Source organism: Gouania willdenowi, chromosome 2 (genome assembly GCF_900634775.1).
Source record: "Gouania willdenowi chromosome 2, fGouWil2.1, whole genome shotgun sequence".
NCBI lineage: Eukaryota > Metazoa > Chordata > Actinopteri > Blenniiformes > Gobiesocidae > Gouania > Gouania willdenowi.
Genome location: NC_041045.1, coordinates 2,511,421 through 2,537,475, shown reverse-complemented (window position 1 = coordinate 2,537,475; position 26,055 = coordinate 2,511,421). Strand labels below are relative to the sequence as shown.

The 26,055-nt window shown below is 37.7% G+C and overlaps 1 protein-coding gene across 1 annotated transcript in view; it reads right to left on the bottom strand.

The window, feature by feature from the left end:
• nlgn4xa (neuroligin 4 X-linked a) overlaps positions 1 to 26,055 on the bottom strand; it is a 105,832-nt gene that overhangs the window by 55,284 nt on the left and 24,493 nt on the right. Inside the window, exon 2 of the mRNA XM_028472427.1 lies at positions 11,501 to 12,177. Coding sequence (XP_028328228.1) covers positions 11,501 to 11,936 — 436 coding nt within the window. The 5' untranslated portion in view covers positions 11,937 to 12,177. The remainder of the gene's footprint in view (positions 1 to 11,500; positions 12,178 to 26,055) is intronic.

Sequence of the window (26,055 nt, the reverse complement as noted above, 5' to 3'; positions counted from 1 at the left end):
AGAGAGTAGGAACCAAAACACAAAACTTGACAAACTGTATTTATAGAAAAAATGCCAGTAAGAATGCTGTATGTAGAAGGTAGAAGTATTCTTCAAGTTGTCATCATGGCAAAAGAACAAACTCTTCTGTTAGAAGATGACAGTGACTCTTCTCAACAGCCAACAATGTCAGGAGAGTTCTGTTGCCATGACAATGACGTGTCCTTTGATGGAGCATGAGGGGGCTCCACTCCCACATTACCAACTATAGGTAATAGCAAAGGTATAAATGCACAGAAAAGTCAGGACTTAAGCCAGGACCTCTTGAAGTAGCATTTGACTATGTTCAGGTTTCAACCCCTTCCCAATCAAATTGTTACACACATCTATGCTAACACCTTTTACCTACTCAGCTAACAAGTTGCCTGGACAAAAAACCTATTTTGACTTCATGAGAGATATTAAGCCAAAGTGGAAAAGGGAAACTTGGACAGTGCAAACATTTATTAGCATGCATAGCCCCTCTTCCTACCTATTTTTTTCTTAGATCTTGACGATAACCGTAGCTAGCAAATTTGCTTGGCAAGTTGATCAACATTTTGATGATTGTCACTTTTAAAAAAAATATTAATTAGCTTGGCAATGCATTACGCAGTAGCATCTATACTCAGAATTGACTGTAAACAGCTTGACTTTCTTTTATGGTTAGTGGGTGGCCAAGGTTTTACAGTTTACAGTGCAGTTTTTTATTGATAAAAGGAATTATAGGGTGTTGCAGAGACGACAACAAACTACAGAGGTTTGATCTAATATCAGTCTCTGGAGCAAAATCTACAGTTCCAGGATGTTACGGCTTTGATTGGTTATTTTCTACCTCCTTGGGAGAACCAAACCCCTCCAATCCACACTGAACAGCCAAATGCCAAAGTGCTGTACGTTTATGCTGCGATTGAACTATAGGTTTTATTAAGAGAGGAAAACAAAGGGGCACATATTTTCTCTGAGCCACTGATGATCAAATTTCCTCTGTCTAAACAACACGGGTTAGTGCACTTGCAAGCAATGAGGAAAGGGGAAATGAGGAGAGGGAAGGAAAGAGCTTTCCTTAAAGTTTTATTCCTCAGTGGAGATATAAAAACATGCAAGGCAGGATTTGGATCTCATTTGAAATGGAAAAGACTGCAGGGACTTCCTCCTTGTTTAGAGTTGGAACTATAGCCAGAGAAAACACCATTTTCCTCTAAAGGAGGATAATCACTAAATAAAAACCCAAGTCAAACGCACTTTAACAGACAAACTCATCTCAAGACATGGACCTGCAGAAGTTGGGTCAACTGGGATGACCATTGGTCGGGTAGGGGCGAGGTCATCTTCTGGTGCAAGCAAATCCTCCTATTTAACAAGGATACCATCACCTACATGTTTTGGGGAGAATGTCACATTTTCACCATATTTTTCCCAATTAACCAAGTTTTAAAAACAAACAAGCAGACTGTTCATAAAAAGCACAAAATTACAAAAAGACTGAAAATATTTTCAAAATTTAGGCATCTTTGGCATGATTTGGGTCTAGTTTGTCATTATTTACTAAAGGTGGAAGAATACATTGTGTAATCGACATTGCAATATTAAAACAAGATGTATCGTCAAGGATACAAGTGGTATTACAAGAGGGGGAAAGATTTTTTTGAAATCCACATAATTTACCACACACCACAGTTTTATGGTTTGTTTTTATTTCTTATATTCCTATTCAGTTGAAAAGATCATACCTAGAGTAAGTGCATAAGTATGTCCAGAGCTAAAGATAGAAATAGAAGGCACAATTTTGCCAAAAACATTGCATAATTATCAGTATCGTCCCACCCAAGTAATTACTTTAAAAAAAGGAAAGCCGTGAAAAAGGAATTCATATGGAAGTATGTATATCCTGGAACGGAATTTTAGAAAATTAGAAATTTTAAAGCAGAGGCCCTACATGTGTGGAAGTGTCCTTGAGCAAGGCACCAAACTCTAAGTTGTTTCCAATGGTAGACTAGAACCTTGGACAGCAGCTCCAACCCTGTGTATAGTGTAAGATGCTTCTTCTGTGGCGTTCAAATCACTATATAAATCAAGTCTTCTTATCATTTAGGAAACAAAAAAAAGAGCATAAGCTCCGCCTTGTGACATTGCCGACCCTTTTAGAAACAGCACAGCCTGTTCTTTAATTCTGACTTTTAATGGGGTCAAGATTCAGGAAGACATTCACATTTCTTTGCAAGAATAGTTTTATTCGGTCCAAGGTGCACTGATTTACTCAGCTGAACAAAATAGCAGGTTTGTGTGAACAATGCAAATCTTCACCAATCAGAGGCAACTGTTATCTCAATGAAGCTAATAAACGTTGCCTGAATAACTTCATCAAAGAGCTGCTCTACCTGAGTGACTTTATTGCTACTGATTGTGATTCCTGCTACAAATAGGTTGAGGACTTCTCAAATTATCCAAAGAAAGAGACAATAAAGAGAGAGAAATAGGCTGTAGCCACTCGATGATGACATTTCTTCTTAACTAAATATCCAGTCTCTGTACCATCTGTATCATTGTGTAGCGCCTGTGAAAATCCATATCCATATCCAATACATATTACTGCCTCCTAACCAGCCAAGCTGATCCAGATATTGGGTGTGACCTGGAGGTAAACAGTAATGATTTTGTGCAACGCCCAGCTCTAGTTTATCACATTTTACACAGATAGTGATCACTTAATCAATGTACCCCTATATTGTAATAGGGGCGTAACAACCCGCCTCCCTCACACGTTACACCTCCAAACCCCCTCAGAAGCAAAGTCATTTACTTTTGCTCAACAACTTTGAATAATTCTTGTACAGCGAGAGGACAACAAAAACAATGCACAGCAATAAAGAAAATCATTGGTCGACTGCTGCGCTGCCTTTATTATAACAGCAACAATAGCAGCGCAGGTGTAAGTCGCTACTTTTTTAATTTGAAATTGAGAATGTGACTTAAATGTGGATTTTTCAGCCTGTAACAGCATCTAGTTAGTTCATTACGGATCGTGTTCGTAGAGCTGTCGGACGGTTAACATAGCAGGCTAGCCGCAGTAGCCTGATTACAGTAAATAAACATCCGTAAAAAGCTAATTGATGTTTGGCACCTTCTTCATCCAATGAAGTACCATGTATAAAGGGCACTCAATTGGCTAAAAAAGGTGCTAGATAGCATTGCACCAAACCAATTCAAAGCAGTTAAACATTCGACTTATAGCCCAGAGTGACTTTTCTTCTTCCAGGAAAATAGTGCATTTCTTGAAAAGCTGCCAACATAGTGGTGCAACTTATAATATGGGAAAACTGTATATATATTCTACGATTTTCAACAAAAACACATAATTTTTAATTATTTGTTGGAAAGGTTGCATATTGAACGTGTCTATTCTGTGTTTCTACATCTTTGGTTTACCCCACCAACATTTACTGGTTTTTATACTAAAGGTAAAAATACATCAGAAATTAAAAAAATTAAGGCAATGACAGGCAACTGAAAATCTAAAGGTCTTCCTTCTTTATTGGGTATTGCTGGCGTGTTGCAACCAACTTGAATAGGTGCATATCACCACCTGGAGTGTGTAAACTCAACAGAACTCCATTTATCAAAAGGGAGTCCCATTCCATAATGTTAGTAAGTACATTACAATGAACAAACTGTAATCTTTATTAAGACTCCAAACCGAAGGAAAAACCTGGTCATGGGACTACAATCCTACACAACATCTAGAGGCTTCTCAAGTAATGAGACAGCAGCAAATAAGCTAGGCTAACAGGCGCATATGAATGAAGACGTTAGAGAAGTACGAGCCGTGTGACAGGACATCTGCCCGCTATTTATGTTCGCCAACAGCTTCACCAAGTGGTTGAAAAATCATTACAGCCATGGTGGGGTCCATATAACCCCGCTGAAGAGATCATAATTGTGATGATAATCATAATTCTGCTCCATTGCCCCAGTGATAAAATGCAAGTCAGCACTGGGAAGGCAGTAGGAAAATTCACTCTTAATGGAAACAGTCTTTTTCATTAGCCAAGTTTGCTAACCATACAAGAACATCTAGCAGAATACTCAACACCCTTACTCAACTGCCTAAATATGTAAATCCACTGAGCAAAAAGTGGCCTCATCATTACCACATCATTACCTCAAGAATCTGATGCTTTAAGTAACACAGTAGTCGCTTAAAATCACACAAAATCGTGGTCCAACTTTCAAACCGTGGGATTACCACAAATTGGCCGATTTTATGGTATATAAATATTTCTATTCAAGTGATGTGCAGTAAAAACAACAAAAACCTACAAAAAACACAAAATGACACAAAAGAAAAAAAAGAAACTACACAAAATTATTAAAAAATAAATAAAAAATAAAAAATAAAAAAAAAACAAGTATACAACACAAATAACTTCAAAATCACACAAGACAAAACATGGTTTAAGAACACAATATGACAAGAAAAATAAATAAAATGACTCTAAAAACCCACCAAATGCAAAATGAGCACAAATACCAAAAATGACTTACTAAATAAATATCCACCAATTTATTTGGAAGTACAGTAGAACTTGAGTTTCATTAAATTTGTCACAAATGCAGTGAAAGGGGTTCATTTTTATCCTCAAATTGTTGAAATGACCCGAATTTTTCCAAAAAATCCTGCTCAATCCTCAAATTATTTAACAAAAAGTCCCCAAATTCAATAAAAACAGTCCCTACCTGTCACTTATTGCTTGGATATTGTCGGTGCCTTATATACTACTTTTATATCATTTATACATGAAATTGCAAAGTAGCACAAATGTTAAAATTGTGGGTCTGTGGCCCACTTGAGGTCAAACTTATGCGTATTTGGCCCCTGAAGTATAATAAGTTCGACACCCCTGATTTAGCATGTACAGGTAGATGCTAACTTTGGGCCCCCACGGAGCTAGAAACAGCTCTAAAAGATTAGACTAATATATCCAGAGGATGGTTAGATGAACGCTTTTTCAGGTCAACATATTGTATGTGCTGTGCTGTCCTTTTCTGGCGAGGCTATATTGCTAGCTTCAACCTTACACTGCTGTCTTTATACTGCACCGTTGTGTGCACTTACATAAACTTGAGTGTATCCTCAAACGAGGACACGCGAGTACTATAGATGAAACTACTGCGAGGGGATGAAGTGGTCTCGAAACTACTGAGAGATTTGGAAAACGAGGCCCATTAGCCGAGCGCCGCACCAGTCCTTGAGCTCCAACACGGTTCCTAACGTATCATTCCGCCTCCGTAATGTGAGCTGTGGCATTCACTGATCAGCAAATAGTGGAGAATAGGTCTCAACAGGCCCATAATGTGGCAGCGTGGTCGGGATGGTGGAGTGTTTGCACATTATCGCTGCTCACTGACAGAGCAAGCTGCACAAACACAGACTAGTGCCCTGTTAACGTAACCCAGTCGAGCGTGAAAGCCCACATCTGCTCCCGGTGCACACTTAAACACACGCACGTCAAACATACACACTCTGATAAATCAGAATCTGTACAGATGGATAAACATGCACACCCAACGTCGTATAATATTAATGTCACAATGCTTTTTGGTTGGAAACTGTGCTGCTTGATCCACCGTGAAGTATTATATTCCACGCTTCACACCCACATCATCTAAGTTAATGCATTAGCTGGGATAGCATATTGACGCAACGGTCGTAAATGAGTCCAAAGCATTGACATTACTCATGTTGTCAGCACATTGGGTCAGTAGACTTCTGCATTATTTCTGTATTCAGAGCAACAAAAAGTGCAGACTGACATTTGGAGAAATTGGAGACAAAGTCAACACATCAAATTAGTTATTGCAGACATGGGTAACCGTTAGCCTGTGGACCTGCCTTTATTTTCATTTAGTGCAGCTCCCAAAACACATACACAAAACAACTACAAAAAAGCATCAATAACACAAAAAACACACGCTTAAAACACAGAATTACAACAAAATAAGAAATGATAAGAAAAAAAAATGACTCCAAAACTACACAAAAAAACACAAATAACTAATACCACACAAACAAAAAAAACAAAAACCTACAGAATGGCTCAAGTTTCACAAAATGACTCAAAAACACAAAAGAACATACACAAAGTGAATTTAAAAAAAATATGTGCAGTAAAAACAACAAAAACCTTAAAATACACAAAAAAAAAGCGAAAAAAGAAACTACACAAAATTAATAATAAAAACAAAACCCGAAAACAAGTGTACGACACAAATAACTTCAAAATTGCATAAGACAAAATACATACAATGGCTGAAAAAACACAACATGACAAGAAAAATAGATAAAATGACTCCAAAAACCCACAAAAAGAGGAAGAAAATAACAAAAATGACTCCAAAAACATAAAAACAATTACACAAATAACTCCAAAATAAACAAACAAAAACAAAACAAAAAATTGCAAAAAAAAAAAAAAAATTGGTTCAAAACCTACCAAAAAAAACACAAAATGACACCAAAAATATGCTAAACGACACCACCATACACAAAATGAATTGATTAAATTATACAAAATGACTGAAAAAAAACACCAAGACAAAAACAGAAAATAACTGCAAAACTCAAAAAACCTACAAAACAAAAAAGAAAAATACACACAATTATTAAAAAAAAATATATATATATACAGTTTCTCTTTAACCTTTTTTCTCAAAATTTAATGCATTTTTAGCTTTATTTCCCTCTTAAAGATGCCAATTCAAATCAATGATTGAATAATGCAATTTACAAACGGATGAAAAAAGATCTGACCTTTGAACTTTGATAATTACAAAAATAGATTTGGCAAATGAGAACCATCAATTAAATGTCATCGTGTGTGGGTGTGTGTGTGTGTGCGAGTGTGTGTGTGCGTGTCAGAAAGGAGAGTATGTGTGTGTGTTTAATTATCTTTTACATGAATGTCATTAAATATACGGATCAATTTGTATTAATGAAGGTACAGCAGTGGGTAAAATTAGAGAGCTCAACTCTCTCTCTAAACGGCACTGTGTGCGTTCATCATGTACATCCCGGAACTCTCACTTGCACGCGCATCAGCCCTGAGTGGGTGTGTGTTTACTGCTAGTATCCTAACACATAGAATCATATAAGGAAAAACACCATTGCGCAGGACAAAGGTTAATCATAGTGGAGCCGTGTTGTGGACCCATCCGCTCACAAACAACTTACATTCCTCTGTCTGAAGACGCAGATAGTTTGTGATATGGAAGTGGAGTCCGTGACCTGCGATTTAAAAGAAGTTTGGGAGTAATTTTAAATAACCATGAAATATTAACTTAAATACATTTTAGCAGTACAAAAACATTTTTTTTTTTTTTTAAACCCAAACAAATTGCGACACAGTTAATCTTAAAATGAGCGTTTTGAACGTTTTGCAACACCAAATTCCTCCAAAATAACGGATGCACACACTCAGGGTATTTGGAAGCAGTTGACAAAGTTTGAGGTCAAACAGACACCGTGTTGGGGAGATCTTTGCTCCACACACACACACACACACACGCACACCTTCTTGGCATTATAGATAGCTTTCTGTACAAAACAACTTTGAGGAAAATGCAGGATATAAAGATGAACGACAGCCAAACATGGCTAAATACAGTATGTTGGTCCAATTTTAAGTGATTTCAAAAAGCCGGCGACACTCACGAAATAAACTTCCTGAAACGGAAATAGTTCTATGACACAAAATATACCCTCAACTACATGTTTTAGAAGAATATTTTGTGTTTCGAACAATATTTCCCATCAAACGGGTGGTTAAATATATAATAAGTAAATAAACAGACTTGTCAAATATTGCGCAAAAACTTGTGCTAGGAAACCTTGCAGGACTATGCGGTCACACTCAGGCTGGTGAGATTTGCAGAGGATTGAGCGTACCTTTCTGAATTCTAAAAAAATACAAATATCCACAATATTTATCTTAATCCCTATTGGGCACTTTCGACATGGTTTCAGTAAATTTTCTGCTTTTTCTATTGGAAAATCTGAAAAATCGCAGACCCTAAGCGTGTCGATCCCCACTGACTAATTTTCTGGTCCTCTTTTGTTCTTTGCCCATTTGTCTCTTTGGTTTAAAAGAGATGAATGTGATGGATTTAACTGAAAGTAACACTGCAGAAGGGATGCTGGGCGGGGCTTGCTTTTTAAACACGATCTGGTGTGACTGCATTCTCCAAAGCCCTGTTGTGTAATGGGATGGAGCCGCTGTGCAGAGTGTTGGAAGCAGACGAATATAGAACACGCGCCGAAACAGTGCTTTTAACACTTCTGCTGATCAATTATGAAGGAGCGTGTTGAGACTCATCTGTGGGCTTTTTTTTGGGTTTCCAGGCCATGATGTCCTGCATTACACCCCCCCCTTGGTTTCTCTTCCAGTTTGAGGAGCTGTTAAACAATCGTGGATAAGATGATGTTGTTCTGGGTAACAGGTTAGAAATACTGAAAAAAGTCTGAAAGCTTGAGGCTTTTCCAAAACAGGGCATCTTCAACATGATCAAAAAGTCAGGGAAGGACTCACACGGAGAGTAGAATGAGGATAATTATTCAAACCTCAAGTAAAGAGACTATTTCTAAAATTATGAGAGACAAAGAGCTATTCATTCTCCAAGAAACAGATCTATGAAAATCTGTAACAAAAAGCAGTTTGACTTCAAGTGGGATGCAGATTTCAGGTGGAGGTAAAAGAGAAATTCACATTACAGTATTACGCCTGAGTTTGCACTTCTGTATATAACAGTTTGTTAGGCACCAACACTATCCAAGGAAGGAATGGCGTATTTTCTATAATTTAGGGTGATTTTGTTGAATCATTTGTGGAAAATTGCCACATTAGACCTTTTCATCTGCTTTCTACAATCCTTGCTACACATTTATTCACCCGTTTTCCAGGGGAAAATAGCCTGCAACTGCAAGATACCGACTCAAAACATGCATGTGAGGCATTTCCATGTCATACTGGGGTCTGATTTTAACTAAATAAATAGTATTATTAGATTCTATTTTTATTATTTCAGAATGGGAATTCTGCATTTTCTGCAATCATAGAAAATGTGAACGTTATTGTGCACCATTGAAGAGTTGCATAAATGATTTAGACCAGGAATGTCAAACTCATTTTAGATCAGCAGTTTGATCTCAAGTGGGCCACACATTTTATGTGGGATAACAAGTCATTTCAACATTATTGTACCCTAGTTTGCACTTCTACGTATTTATAAAATATAAAATATATAAGAAACCAACGATAGCCAAGCAATAAGTGATAGATCAGTCCCGACATTATATTTCCTAGATTTTGTGACCAATTTCTAATTAATGAAGGAAAATGTGTCATTATTTTAAGAAAATGTAAGGATTTTGTAAGAATTTTGAGTTTTTCCAACTGTTTAACATTAAAAATGACTGCAATTATGCAATATAAGCACTGGGAAAACTGTGAGCACCTGTAAATATTGTTGAGTTTCATTTACACAATGATTCATGTTTTCTCTGTAATTTTTACTTTCTCTTGCAGGCCAAACTGGATGCTCCAAAGGGCCAGAATTGGCCTCCGGGCCACAAGTTTGACACAGTTCTAGATGTAGCAGTACCAAGAATAGGTGACTAAACTTGTATTAAAATGCCTTTAATCTAACCTCAAACTTACAATGTCTTTAGAAAGAACAACAAAGCAATGCAAAAAGGTGTTCATGGCCTGAAAAAAAAGCATCAAAAACACTGATGGTGTTTTCATCAAAACAAGTAATAAAACCCAGAGTGCGGATGGCTCCTCGAGTACACAACCTGTTCTTGAGTGGGCGGGTGAAGAGAGACATTAAATCATTTTAGAAAAGCCCCCAAACTGTGCATCAACACAGGATTGTGAGACGATCCCCTCCTGCACTCTTTAATCTACCGTATACTCAGGAGTTAGGTCTAAATTTAGCACAGCACTGTCAAAGATCTCCTCCAGACACACACGCACGCACACATCTATCTCCTCTAGAGGTAGAGCTGCTCTGCTACACATGACCACCTCACCGGGTTAAAGCCACACACACACACACACACACGTCAAGTCTTTGCGAGATGCTCTCGCTCCAGCCGATACATACATACATCACTAGCTAGCAGAGATGTTATCAGTGGTAACATCAAGCACAGAGGGTCGCCACAACTCTCAACAATTTGACAAACGATCTCTGCATTTCCTCTTCTTTGGACAAACTATTGCTCGCTGATGGCACAATCAAGGGGACATTGAAGAGCACTCTGGTAATTACAGTCTGTGGAAACGGCTTTTATTTACGATGACACGCTGCTCCACCCGGAGCAAGGAACAGACCATGAAAGATAAAAATACGGATAAACCCATCCTTGGTTTAACTGTGCTGCTGTGCTTTCAGTACAAAAAAACACTCCTTCACACAAAAAGCAAGAGGTGGTTTAACAATATGCAACCCATCATATGATTGCACTTTATAAATGCTAAAGCTGAATAATAAAACTTGGTTACAAATACGCGGTAAAAAAAATGCATCCAAAATTGCACTGTAAAAAAAAAATATCTGCGAAACACAGAGGCCGCGAAAGGTGAAGCGCGTTATCATTATGTGGGCAGCGCCATTTTGGAGATTTCAGCCAATCGTCGTCACATCAGGTGAACTCTTTGTATTTCCACTCCCATTGAAAGTCTAGAAATAGCATTTAGATTAAAAATACGCCAAAGGCGCAACTAAAGAGTAGAAACGAGTTCATAACTTTTTGAAATATGATTGCTCAAAAACCCTTTTCTGGAAACTGTATCTTCAGTATCTTCCAAACCATCTTCAAAATGACACCAATTCTTCCTTTTGACATTGTCTACCAGCTCACCAAATTTCATTTCAATCTTTGTGAGATGTCCTGTTAACAAACATCCACACACGACACCAGTGAAAACATTAGGTCTTTGGCGGAGGTAAAAATTGAACATAAATCAAAAGAATTCTAGACATGTTTTGAGATTTGACAGGGAATAGCTGGTCAGCTTTGATAGTTGGTCAGTTTAGTTTATACCAAACCAAGAACACTTAGGCAAATGAATGTGGGACAAAACGGTTTAAGAAGGAACTTAACTCGATGAGTAAACCTAGCGTATTAAAGTGCGTCACTAAACTAGCAAAAAAGCAGTCTTGTAAATAGGACCATATTAAAAACATGTGTTTCACCCTAAAACAAACTGACATAAATACCACTTTCACTACTAGACAATGATGTCATTTCTGCTCCTAAACCCCAACATTTAAAACTGCTGCTCTGCCCTTGCCAAGGTGTCCCTCACCTTGAGTCCAGAGGTCGGCCACAGACTCCAGAAGATATATTGACTGATAGTCATAATGAGTCCAACTTATATTAGAAATAGCAGAACACAGCAAGATAAAAGTGTTGACTTACCGTCCTCTGTGGGAACGTAGACGTTCATGTAAAGGCAGTCCTCGTTTTGCTCCTGCACGTAGGTCACCACTGTATCCAAGTTGGCCGTGAACCACACAGGCATCATATCGTTGAGTAAAAACCGATCCTCCAAGAACTGAGGACAAACCGGCGCAAACTGAGTGGCATTCCTGATGCCCGGCCAGGACATGGGGGGCTCAGGTGCCTGGAACCTCCTCTCCCCAGTCGGCGCCAACGCATACGGGATCCCCAAGTACTGCTCCACTGGTCCCAGTATTTCATTGGGTAAAGTCACTTTCACTCCTCGTATTTTTCCATAATTGGTGGTAACCACAGGGTAATGCTGGGCTGCAGACTCACAAACGGACAACATCCCCATCCACAGCAGAACGCTGGCCTTGGCCAAAGAGCGGCACATCCATGAAGGGCCTGGCATGATCCTAATGTGCAGAAGGTGAGTCGCCTGGTAAGCTGGGTTAAAGTCCACCTAACAGTGGGCAGAATCCCACCACCCCTCCACTGAGATGCTCGTAATCAGGCAACCAGTTGAGCAGATGAACCCCAGCCAAACAAGGCACCATTCTCAGGGATCCCCATGTCGAGACTTTGCATGGAGATCAGTGGCCCCGTCTAACCAGGTCAGTTGGTTTACAGAGGATCCAGGTTAAATGATAATCCTGAAAGAAAAACAGAAGAATTTAGAGATTATCAAGAGCTGACTCGTTTAAGCATTTTCCCCCCGGGATAAATAAAGTATATCTGATTCTGAAAACAGAGCCAACTCAAACAAAACAGGACCGTCATTGTATAGGCTGGTGTTGTATCTTCAAATAATAAAGTTTTTTTTTTAAAGATGTATGCAGATACAATGTCATTACCAAATAGGACCAAAGTTCCTAACATTGGGTCAAAAAGGTCACAAATTCTTGACTATTAAATGCCGCTAGTTATGAATCAAGCTATGCAAGCAAAACAGAAATGCTAGCAAACAATAACCTTTGTGTGAGCTTTCATTCTCTCAATGTTACTTCAACAAACCATATTTACTTTGCAGGTCAAATGAGGGATTGATAAATTTAACATAGCGTCCATGTTTTTGGACTGTGGGAGAAAAGTCAACAGTGTGCTAACCAGAGCTTAATATGGGTCGGATCCTGCCGGGGACAGATCCAGCCCCTCCCACATTTGGACCGGCACTGATTTGATTGGATTCAGTATCACATCATTCATTTTTTTAGCACCTTGTTTGCTTTTAGGTGTTTTGATTACATTTTGAAGTATTACATTTGGACAGCTGCGTCTTTTATTGAGTTGAAATCACTGGAAATTTCACTGAACACACAAAATTGAATGTAAAAACTGAGCGCGAGTGAGGAAGAGAGGGGAAAGTCAGACCACACCCACGCTATGTCTAAAGTGTGATTTTGCGCAAAATTAGACAGTAGAAAATGGCAAAAAAAAGAAAAAAGGTAGTTGAATTTTAAGCCAATAACTTAAGCTAAGCCTGGGGTAAAGAAGGCTGAGTTTTTTTAGTGGAAATCGCGGAAAAAAGCAAGTATATCCAACTGCAGCCGTGGGTACAGTACAAGCAACGCCCCCTACAAACCACGCCAACGCAAGCAATTTTTCAATGTAACCTTGAATTTAACCAGGAAGTGGAAGAGGTAGCAGTTAGAGTTAGTAAAAAAGGAAAGTAAGTATTGCAAAGTTCTTCAAATTTGCCAGAACAGTGGAGGCAGTAGCGGTTTGGGTTAGTAGAAAGGTTCATCTGCAGGTATTGGCTCAGGGGGATCCACATGGCATATTTTGTAGGGGGCGTGGTTTTTGTACGGAGCATGGTTTGTAGCGGCTGCGGCTGCAACTAGACCCTTCTCGAAAAAAAAGCAGCAGCCCAGCAGCAGTTAGCGTAGCGAGTAGCAGCAGTTAGCGGAGCGAGTAGCAACACATGCTAAAGCAGGAGCACCTGCCTCCAACAGACAGGACATGAGGAGGACTTGGGGACAAAGAAGAGAAGTTGTGTTATGGACATATAGAGCAACAAAGCTACTCTAGGCTTATGAAAGACAAGGCAGGCCTCGGCTGTGAAATATGTAAGAAAGTTGTGAGGACACAAAGGTTAAATTGCTTTTCACTTTTATCTTTTTTTTATGACGTTCCTGCTGCTGTTTTAAATTCTCTTGTGTTTTATTATCCTTTCGGGATGTTGCTGCTGTTGTTTTAGTTTTACCTTTGTTTGTACAGCACATTGTGATTTTATCTGCACTATAGAAATTAAATTTACTTACTTACTCCATGGATGTTTTTTTTTCTTTATTTTTTGGCTGTTTATAATAAATATACAGGTAAGCACACATTTTATTTTCATTTTCTGCTGTGCTGCTGATTCATTAGAGGGGCTACAGCCTTATGGGTGGATCTTTGTGATGAGTGGCTGAATTAGCGTGTATTGTGCGCTGTCCTTGGTGCTGAAACATGGCAGATTATGACAGCGAAAAAGGGCGATTGTGCGTGCTTCTTTAATGCTGAGTCATCATTCTTTCATTAAACATTCAGGTTAATTGGTTGTTTGTGTTCATGTGATATTATTGGCCCGTTTAGTTAGCAAAAAATGTATTAAGTGACATTTTTGTCTCTCTCTTACTGCCAGAACAACACGCGGCTTGTGTTTCAGGATGAGTTACAAATTAAGCGCTGGCGCTAACCATTAAACTACTCTGTCTATTATTATGGAAATTTAATTTTACACAATGAAAAAATAAAAAAACAAACCAAAAAAAAGAATTTTAAGAAAAATTCATGATTTTTCCGCCTTGCTTTTTACAGTCAAGAAAACAGTTGAGTTGAAGCTAAGTTAGCCAGCTAAATACTGAGTCATGCTAACTGATCCTAGCATGCTCGTTACCCAATTTACTCAACTGTGAAGAAAGGGAGCAGGTCCTCGTATGTTTCCACTACAAGTTACGTGAACAAATGTCATTATTTTATGACTTTAAATCTAAAAATAAGAGTTGAAGGTTGTAAGATTAGCTGCTAAAACATGACTGTTAGCATGTCTGAGACCTTTAATAAGATAAGCTGATAACATATCATTAAATAAATCCAATATCTGTGAGAGCTGCAATCCTGACAAGCACCCATCACACATTTAAATAGAGCTGAACAATAAGATTGAATACTAATACTCATGATCCTGCCTTGGATCACATTAATGCCAAGGGAAGAACTTTAGGATGTGTACTGTACTTCCAAATGCAATTCCCTCAGCATCCCTAATTGCAAACCCCAGCTTTAAATTTCTCGTACTCTTAAATCTTACTCTGATGACTTTCTGGTACATTAAATTGCTAAATCGCGCTTAATTCCCAAAATCGCCACAGCAGCATCTCCAGAAAACTGCCTTAAATCATGTCAACAGAAACTGTAGCTGACAATTCCTTCTGTGAAATTAGATGCTTTGTGACATTTTCACAGCTTATCTTTGCACAAATGGAAAAGGATGTGAATTTTAAACGGTTTTGGAACAGACTACTGCATGGTGGCCTGTGGAGGATTGGACGGGTTTTAATCATTTGGTAACGGATTTGACTCGGGATCTCCAATGACCAGGTTTTGGTAAGCCTTCAGAATTAAAAAATCTGCCCTGAACCTTCTTTGGGACGGTTCTGTCATAACCAGATGTCATACAACCTGTTCATTCAATTTCTACACTGGCCTCAGACAATTTTCTATTAAAATTGAGGCCCTCATAAATAGCTATATTTCAGATTTGAGTGGTTTGATGGACAGTGAAGCTAAATCAATTATTAAATCTCATGATGACCAGTCCTAACCGGTATCATGACTGTATGAATAAATGAGTCCAAAGTACATGCCAATCTTTTGCATGCTTCTCTAATTTGTGAATGTGATTACTGCCACTGACTACACCTGTCAGCATGGCAAACACGTCAGCTCTGAGACACGAACATGGCTGTGAAAACACAGCTGGTGAGACAGCATCAGGTATAAAGGTGACAGTAAGTGGGAAGTGACTGCACCGTAAAGGAGGTGTTGTGATGGGTGTGAGAAGGGCAGCAGGTTCTAACACGCATCAACACAACCACTGTAAACATCATAGCTGAGCAAGAATACAGGAAACAGCAAAGGTTTTAGTCTTTTTTTGTTGTCATTGTGTATTTTCACTGTCCTTTTTGTGTAATTTGTCTCTTTTGTTCTTATTGTGTAATTTTCCCATTATTTTGTGGTTTCATTGAAGAAAAACGTGGCTGGGTTGTTCAGCACCACAAAGATCCCAAACACAACGCCCGGGCAACGAAGGAGTGGCTTCATAAGCATTTCAAGGTCCTGGAGTGGCCTAGCCAGTCTCCAGATCTCAACCACATAGAAAATCTTAGGAGGAAGTTGAAAGTCTGTGTTGCCCAGCAACAGCCCCAAAACATCGCTGCCCTAGAGGAGATCTGCATGGAGGAATGGACCAAAATACCAGCAACAGTGTGTGAAAACTTACAGAAAACGTTTGACCTCTGTCATTGCCAACAAAGGGTACATTACAAAGTATTGAAATGAACTTTTGTTATTGACCAAATACTTATTTTCCTCCATAATTTGCAAATAAATTCATTAAAATTCCTACAATGTGATTTTCTGAACTTTTTTCCTCATTTTGTCTCTCATAGTTGAGGTTTACCTATGATGAAAATTACAGGTGGCAGAACTTTGACAATTAGTGGCTGACTAAATACTTTGTTGCCCCACTGTATAATAAAATGATCACAAATTCAGTTGAAAATCTGTCCATTTTAAAAGATAAATCCATCTGGTTTGTCTTTGACTATCATAAAATGTGTGTGCGTGCTTACTAAAATAACTATTTGACGTCACTTCTGCTGTGACACTTCACCACCTATAACAGTCACCAGTTAAACCAATACATCAATGGTATATAATTGCTGGGTCGGGACCTAAAAGCAAGTTGTGGGTCCATTTGAACTGAATTTATTTTTTTGTGCTAGCAACAGCAAAAAAAAGTTGGCTTTATTTTGAAGGGCTGAGTATTACCAGCTTCAACCTTTAATATTAGGTGGCAATGGTTTGCTAATTAATATTTTCAAATTAATTATATTTTTCTGTGTTTATCTGCAAATTAAAAGAAAAGTTGATTACATAATTATTCTATTTTTAAAATTGCTTTCTTGGTTATTATTTAGAAGCTGTTGGCAATTTACAATCATTAACTTCTCTGCAAAGTAATAAAATGTATTGCCATTGGTTATAAAGCAATTATTGTCTATAAGGGATCCGTAAATGGCCTTGAGCTTTTCCCTAAGGGACACACACACACGCACACACACACACACAGCTCTTTCATTAATGTAATTAATTAGTTTGCGTCCCAAACGTGTGCGAGGGAAAACATCCTCGTCAGAGCAGCAACGCACACGTGCAAACTAACTTCATTCTTGCTTCCAAAATACTTGCAGGCAGGTTAAACTTCTACAGAGCATTTCATGACTTTTTTTTTTTTTTAGACCAAAAGGTTACGATTATGAATTAAATTAATATTATCCGACTTGTTTTGGCACTAGTTCAGAGGTCAGGCACTGATGTTGGACAAGAGGGGCTGGTTTATTCCAAAGATGATGGATTGGGCACCCAATTCCTTATGAACAGGTGTGGCATAATACTTGTGTATACATAGATTACCCAATCAAACATGATAAAAAAACAAGTCAAAAGATTTGCATTTAAAACGTCATTATATTAGCATATATTTACTTATTTTTGAAGCGTGGAAGTGGGAGACAAGTGATTTATGCAAAAAAGCAGAATTGACCTTAGAGCTGACTTTGATAATAATGTAACAGAGAAAATGTTTCAGTTTTTAAATTTCTAATATCAAAAATATAATAACCAAACATGTTTTTTGGGGTTCTTTTTAACCTTAAGAATTTTTTTTTTTTTTTTCAAATTCTTCATACATTTGTTTTTTTTATTTGTCAATATGTATTTTGTTGTTTGTGTTTAATATCATTTCAAATATTTTGTTTCACACTTATTTGTTTTTCCACATGTTTATTTAAATATTTATTCATTTTTTTTGTTTGTTTATTCATTCTTGAATCATTGTTTTCTCCAAAAAAATGTTTTCATTTTTTTTTTTGTAAAGAAAGCATGGGTATTCAGGTCTGCCCTTACATTGTTAGTACATTTACACTGTTATATTTATTTACAGATGACAATTACTGCTGCTGTTTGAGTACCTGCTGTGGTACATGACTATTACTATTATTACAGGTAATGGAGGGCTTTGGAATTAGGAATTAACCACTGTAAACTGAGTGCTCATCAAAACATGAGTGGGAACCAGTTTTAACAACGCGGGGTTTCATCAAACTGTGTCCTTCAGACGACGCCTGCTGGATGCGGAAAAGCCTCGGAGCGCCGCTCTCCTTGGCACACGGGAGATCGGACATTGTTCTGTTCTCCCTGCAAGTGATTAGAGCCGATAAGGCTTATGAATACAAATGAAGCTCTCGCCGTCATTTGCATTTCAATCATTAGAAAACGATCCTGTCACGGGCCCTCGGTCCTCCTCACGCCAAAATGTCAGACATTTTACCGCCTCTGACGCTGACAAATAATGGATTTAATGCATTTGTCAATCTTTTGTAGCTTCCCACACTTTTTTTTTTTTTTATCTTTGGACGTGTGTTGCTTGGCACGACAATCACACGTCTTTGTTTCTGTTGGGATATTTTAGCAGCACGTGACACGTTTGTGTTGAATTTGAACTCCTGGAAAGGATCAAATTGAAGACAGAGGCTAATGCTAATTCTTCACCTAGCTAGCTAGCTAAGCGAGCTAGTAATGTAATTTCCAGACTTTACATCAATCACATTGAGAAACACCACTAAATAGTGATCCCTTCCTAAAAATACATGTATAAGTCGCACCCTCAATATTTAATAGAAAAAGTCGGAACTTATTAGGGATGTAACGATTCACTCAACTCCCGATACGATTCGATTCACGATTCTGGGTTCACGATACGATTTTCTCACGATTTATTTTACAAAATGGGAATGTTGACAAATGACTGAAAAATATTCCTTTATTTTTTGGGGGAAAATACTGTACTATTTTCCTTTTATTTTTCATTGTCAAAAGAATTCCTTGATAAACTATTCAAAATGATGCAATTTAACTCAAAATAAATCTTGAATGAAATACATAAAGGAATAATAAAAATGAAGAAGCCTATTAATTTAAAATCTGGTTCTATAATAAACAATTCAAAACTGCGTAATAGTTCTTTTTCTTTTTAAAAGTGCAACTGAAAATGTATTTTGTGCCTTAACAATTGGACTTTTAAAAAAAAAAACAAAAAAAAAAAAAAAAAACAGTCATTTTACTGTATTTATGTCAGATATTTGTTTAGACCAGCAGAGGGCGCTGGTAACCCAGTGGTCGGTTGGCATGCAGTTATTCCACCAGTGAAGAAGAGAAGCTATGCTAGCAGACAGAGTTAATAGAAAAACATGACTTTTACAGATATTCACGTAATATTACAGATATTCTTTCGGTGCTAAAGGAGTAAAGAATCATTTATGAGCATGTTTAACAGTAAATGGCGGCCAGAAAGAAAATAGTAGCAGATTCCGCCCGTCACCTCCGCTTCTGGAAGGATTAATATATAGCGCCCTCTGCTGGTTAAAAAAAGTACTGCGATTCAATTTTCAGAGCATCGATGTGAACCGTGGTACCTATGAATCGATTTTTAACTGCCTTACGATTAATCGTTACATCCCTAGAACTTATACACTAAAAAATGTTTTATTGTGAAGGCCATTGAGAGACCAAAGTGAGTCAATGCTGTGTGAATAAAATCATGTTATAACGGGGCAGTTGGATTACTTAAAAAAAATTCAATAAAAATCATAATGAATTTCCATTATGTTATAGAGAAAAAAAAGTAGATATAACTTGAATTTTATGTGGCAGATAATTATGATTTTCCTTGATTACAGAAAACAGACAAAAATCACAGAATCCACTTCCTAACACCTAAAGACAGAATTTAGACATATGTATGTTTTAAGACAACATTATGCGTTAACATGCTATTGTTTTCTGTAAACGGGTGGTTGAATGCGTAGCTAAGAGACGGAAATATCAAATTCCTGAAAAATCGTGCAATAAAATATTACGTGCTATGACAGACTTTACCTACTACCGCACATTTCCACGATATATTTGGTTGAATGTCTAGCAAAATCTTTCGCGGTTAAACTCATTAGCTTTACGTTTCCTTCCGCACATCTAAAGCATGGAAAGAAAAAATAACAAGAGTACCCTCATGTATATAACCCTATTATATAGACAGTAATTACATCTAATTAGGGGAAGTCGACAAAATGGAAAAGGTTAAACTAAGAAACGTTTAGAAACCAGAGGCTGGAGCAGTGACCCATGTACGAGTCACGGCCTACATTACATCCAATTAGTGGTCATAATGCTATGGCCTATTAAGTTCAATATTATGGAAAAGGTATTCCACATGTTTGATTATGAAACGCTACATTAACAATAAGCCACTGCTAATGCCGTTACATTAACCTTATTTTATTGACATCAATAAAAACACAAGCATGTTGGAAATGACTTATAACAGACAGCTGTTTAAGTTATTCTCTGTGTAGAAAACAGTTTGTGTCCGATTGATTTGCTACACAATAAATGTAAATAATATAACTGAACATGAAACTCCAAATGTAAAGAACAGATGCTAACAAAAATGTGTTGTAATTAATGAGCCAAACCAGCTACTTTTTAAAGCTTAACCAACCTAGCTGATCGCTGTTAGAAAGTTAGTTTTGTACCCAAAAGGCTAAAACGTGATTAGCATGATTTTTTACTTTTGTTTTGAATGTTCATATAACATGCAATACCAGTTTTCTCCTGCAGGGGAACAGAAATTTATTTTAATTAATATTGGCCACCAACACCAAACAAAAACATTCTCCTTTTTGCATATGCTGCTGAAATCCATTCCACAAAACCACAAATCAATGCTAATGCTAAGTTGAATTCTATTTATTTATTTATTTATTGTTTTTTCAGATTTGCTTTGCTGTTCATCTGTCATTTTTACAAAATATTTAAAGGCTGTTTGACTTAAGTGATAATTGTGATTATTTTAAAGTTTGGAGTAATTTTGTGCATTTTTTGGTGCCCTTTTTGTGTGTTTTTGGCAAATTGTGTGTAATTTTTTATGCTTGGCGTGTTTATGGATTAATTTTGTGTATTACTGATTTTTTTCATGTCTGTTATTTTGTGTATTTGCTGTTGTTTTGTGGCTTTAGGAGTCATTTTGTACATTTTTTTTACTTTTATTAGCACTGTTTCGAGTGATTTTGTGTAATCAGGTTGTTTTTTTGTGTCTGACTAGTTTAGTGTTTGTTTGTTGATGTTTGGTGTGGTTTAGTGGTCATTTTGTGACATTTAATGTATAATGTTATGATGAATTCATTTGTTTTTCTGTATTTTTTTTTTTTTTTAAGGTTGCTCAGTTGCCCTTGTTCACTGTGAGGCCTTCAGTTCTGAACTGTCAAAGAAAGGGCTCCCTTAGACAAATAAAGGTGTGCTGTAGTATCTGGTTTTGTCAAACTGGCTCCAAGCATTCTGTTGACTATAATCTTCCAACACGTGCACGTACACAAGACCCGCAGTTAAAGTTAGAACACAGAAGCAGGAGAAACAAAGCCGACATGTATTTGTGCTGAATCCCATTTCCTGCATTACCTCGCCGACATGTTTAATTATAGGAGGACGATGCTATTCCTCATCCAAGGATTGAAGTTTAAGGGTTTTGTTTGTGTTTTCTTTAGCAGACCTGGATGAGCGTTGCAGATGGGGAATAGTAAAAACACTGGGATTTGATCGGCTTTGATCAAATCCAATGAATTAAAGTCGACCCACGCAGATGGCTGTTCTCACTTCTCAGTCCTCCCACTCTGGACACGCACACAAGGTCAGCCCTTGGAAGTGTTGCCAGATACCACTCTATGTAAATACTTTTTACGGTTATATGATAATATATCATGTGTTTGTTCACTTAAAATTATCCTTAAGCCACCTAAAAAGGCGGTAAACGGGCCAATTTGGCAACACCAGTGAAAGGAAAGTTGCTCATGGGAGCCTGATGTGTGAAACTCCGCCAATCTTTTTTTTTTTTTTTTTTTTTAACTCCCTGGGATGAATCCGTCTCCATCATCCAGGTATCCACACCACCATCTTGTGGCAGCTCGGATGGAGAGGGGACACGGACACACACACACGCACACACACACGCACACGCACACGCACACGCACACGCACGCACACACACACACACAGCATTAAAGTTAGAGCCGCTGTTGCTTTTCACAGCACCGCGTTTGCGCCAAATTGGAGCCTTTGGTGATGCCATGCGCAAAATTACGCAGCAAAGCCAGATGTTTTTTCTCCCCCTTCTTCTTCTTCTGCATTTCACGTTTCCAACCGTTTTCCGGTGTGTGCATGGGTATAGAATACAAATCATCGCAGGTACGGACACGTATGAGAATGAGGAAAGGATGCGCCCAAATGCACGGGAATGAATCCCAGCCCTCCCAGCACACTTACCTCACTCTGCCCAGTCCGCCTCACTCTTCTTCTCACTTAAGTCCACATGAGAAAAGAAAAAAGAAAAGGGGCGAAAAAACCCAACAATGTAAAGTCCAGGTCCAGAAAAATCCAAAAGTAAAAGACGCGCAGCTTCCCGTGCGCAAAGCACCGCTCCAAACTCCGATGTGCGTGTGAGATGCGGCTCTGTTTCAATGAGTCATTGCAGAGGAGCTGCGAACGGTGCTGAATCTAATTGCTCTGGCAGAGAGAGTGGATGGTGCGGACAAGATTAGAGGGAGCTCTCTCTCCCTCTCCCTCTCTCTCTCTCTCCCCCCCTCCCTCTCTCTCTCTCTCCCTCTCTCCTCCTCCTCCCCCCCCCACCCCACCCCCCCCCCACCAGTCTGTGTTATGGCAGCCCTGGCACCAGGCTCTCTTTAAGCTGAGCCTCCAGGGAACCATGGCAGAGGAAAGTGCTGAAAGCTACTGGACAGGGGTGGATTGAACCAAAAGAGAGGGCCGAGGGCTGGCTGTGGGCACCCTGGCCACCCCAGGTTAGATGATGTTTCTCTTTAGCTACGATTGATGAGAATGTTAAAATAAGTTAAATTAAAAAAAAAAAAAAAAAAAAAAACACATAAAAAAAAATTGTAATTAGGGCTGTGACTTTAACGCATTAATTGTGATTAATCAATTGAGTAAATTCCTTGGTTCCATGGTTGTGTATTGTGTTTTTAATAGTTTTTTTTAATATATATATACATATATATATATATAAAAAATTAAAAACAAATGTCTAGTATTAAAACGTTATATAATAGGTTTACATTGAAATATCAAATCCCAGCCTAATTTTGTCTTATAAAAACACCAGATGGAAAACACAGAGACAGCGTTCAGAGCTAAAATAAATAAGTCCTGATGTTTTATTTCATTTGTATTTTCTATTATTTGGAGATTGACTAAAGTATGACACCATCGACACGACACCATCGACATGACACCATCGATACGACACCATCGATACGAAACGTAGCCCTTGGGACTAGTCTCACATACAAAGGAATGTTAATGTCACGACTGCAAAACAATAAATGACTTTATAAAGACACTTTGTTATTCACCAATCTTTTGATCTGCCACATTAATGTGATGTCGGTGTATTAGGGCCACATGAGATTAAAGTCATAATATTTGAGATTAAAGTCGTAAATTTATTAGATTAAAGTCCGAACATTTTGCGAATAGTCGTAATAAAGCTGTATCTTAAAAAACACTCGTAATGGAATAGCGATCACAATACCCTGTTGAAGTTAACGCAAGTAACACCGATAGCCCTAAAGTTGACCACTATAATGATGACTTTATTCTCCAAATATTGCAACTTTAATCCTGAAATATTATATCTTTAATCTTAAAACTTAATTTTTAAAATATAAAGACTTTAATCCCATAGTTTTTATTTTATTATCCTATACTGTGCCACTGGTACGCCATTGTAGGATTACTAAGGAGCTGCTGACAGGAAGCAAGGGAGAAAAACACACACAAAAAAAACACAAACAACTCCACACAAGACATAAATCAATGCACAAAATTACTCAAAAACACAAAACATAATAAAGAATAACTGAAAAACAGATAAAACAACAACAAAAATACACAAGACGACAAAAACCAAAATGACTCAAAAGAAGCACAAAAAAAACACAAAAAGTTACTCCAAAACACACAAGATGAAAACAAATACACAAAAATTAAAGTTATACATAAATGACTGCAAAAACACAAGATGACAAAAATAGTCAAAATGACAAAAGAACAAACACACACACACAAACATTCACAACAAAATCAAATAAGACGACAAAAAATACACAAAATGACTTTTTAAAAAAACCACACGACTACAAAATGACTCACATGATGACTGAAAATATACACAAGAAAACCCTCAAAAAATAGGTAAAAGGACATCGAAAGAAATGCACTAAATGGCTCCAAAAACACACACAATGGCAAAATACAAAAGAGACCAAAATGTACAAAACAGCTTTGTTCTTTCCGGTGTTAATGCTCAGATTGGTCATTATTCTAAATGCTGACATGAATGTTGATAATGTGGCCCTCGGATCAGACAAACACATTTTTGTGGCCCTCACTGTGACCAAATCTGCCCTTGACTTTTCTAAGTATGAGCTGATTTCTCCCGTTTAAAGGTCAGGATCCTTGTTTGATGCTTAAATCCTCAACCCTTTCCTCTGCTTCGACTTCATTCCTCCACCTCGTAACACGCGCTGTCAGTTGCATTAAATCGCCTTGAAGAGCCTCTGCCACGCGCCGCGGCTTTCAGAAGAAACTGGCGAGTGTGTGAGCGCACACGCACTTCTGACAAGTATCTGTGGTTATGGAAACCGAAGCCCAGCGCGAAACGCTCTCCACTGAACTGCATGAGGAGGGATCGGAGGCTGTCAGAGCTGCAGGTTGAGAAGCAAGCATTGGAAAATGAGCCCAAAAAGTGTGGCGTTTAACACGTGACTGAGGACCAGCAGTCGGCTGATGATGTAGATGATCCGACTCGTCTATTCTTCTGTGTTTTAGCAAAGACCATCGCCATCGATTCCAAAATGCCACTGAGGCTTTGGGTTCTCCAGGAAAACGAGGAAAAGGCCATTTAGAAAAAAGTGTCTGGCCTGGTTTTGGGGCGTTCTTTAGTAGCCAACACAACGCTCACTGTTGGAGCCACAGAAGCACCATAAGTTCTACCAAACTGCAGCAGTGATGATGTGTCAGGTTGGTTTTTCTGCAGACGACGTGTTGGTAAAGTGATGACTCTAAAATCACATCATTTTTGTATGGACTTTGGTGAACTGTATCAAATGGTGACTGATAAAAATAAATTCTTGCATACTTTTTAGCCAGCCCTTGGAAAATAACCATATATACAGTTATACAAAATTAGCCCATAGTTGAATTTTGTAAAAATGCATAAAAATGAAAAAAAAAAACACAAAAATTATGGAAAATACACAAAAAGGACAACAAAATTTACTTAATCACACAATTTCACACAATGAAAGTAAAATACACAAATGGACAACAGCAACACACAAAATGAGAGAAAATATAAACAAAATGACAACAAAAATACACAAAACGGGAAAAATAAGTAGCATAAAAACACATAAAATGAATTCCAGAATCTCTGGTAAGGACTTTACTTAGCAAAGAACCAATGTAGCTTGTGTCCAAACCAATCCAATCATCATTGAATTTGAACTTTTTTTCTTACACATTTAAATACATTTTTAAGGCAGGGGAATGTAAAAAAAAAAAAAGGGAAATAAATCCAAGAAATGTTTTAGCAAATAACTTATTTTATAAATGAGAAAATGATTAAAAAAAATGCTGTTTATAGACTCAAATAAAATACAGTAAACAACATTAGAAATGAATGTAAAATTAAAAAGTAAAATACACAAAAATTGACTCAAAAAAGACAAAACAACAGAAATGCACAAATACATACATAGTAAAAACAAACTATACTCAATGATACATAATTGGTACTGCGTCACAAATAAATAATAAAAAGTAAAATATTATATGCAATTTATTTCTAGATGTATCATTTTGAAAAAATTGTACTTTAGTGTTAACGCTCATCACTCCTGCAGAAAAAGACCCACAACTGTGTGTGAGTCAGAGCGGACAGAAGGCGTGAGCAGCAATAAACACGTTAATAAAACGCAACAATATCCCGCTGATAAATAAGGACTTCCTCTGAATTCTACACAAAGCCCAAATATCAACAGCCGCCATTGTTATGTCAATGTCACTTTAAATCTATGTTTATATATGATGGAAAGGTAGAGGCGTGGCTTAAAGACTTAAAGGTGCAGTCTGCAACTCTC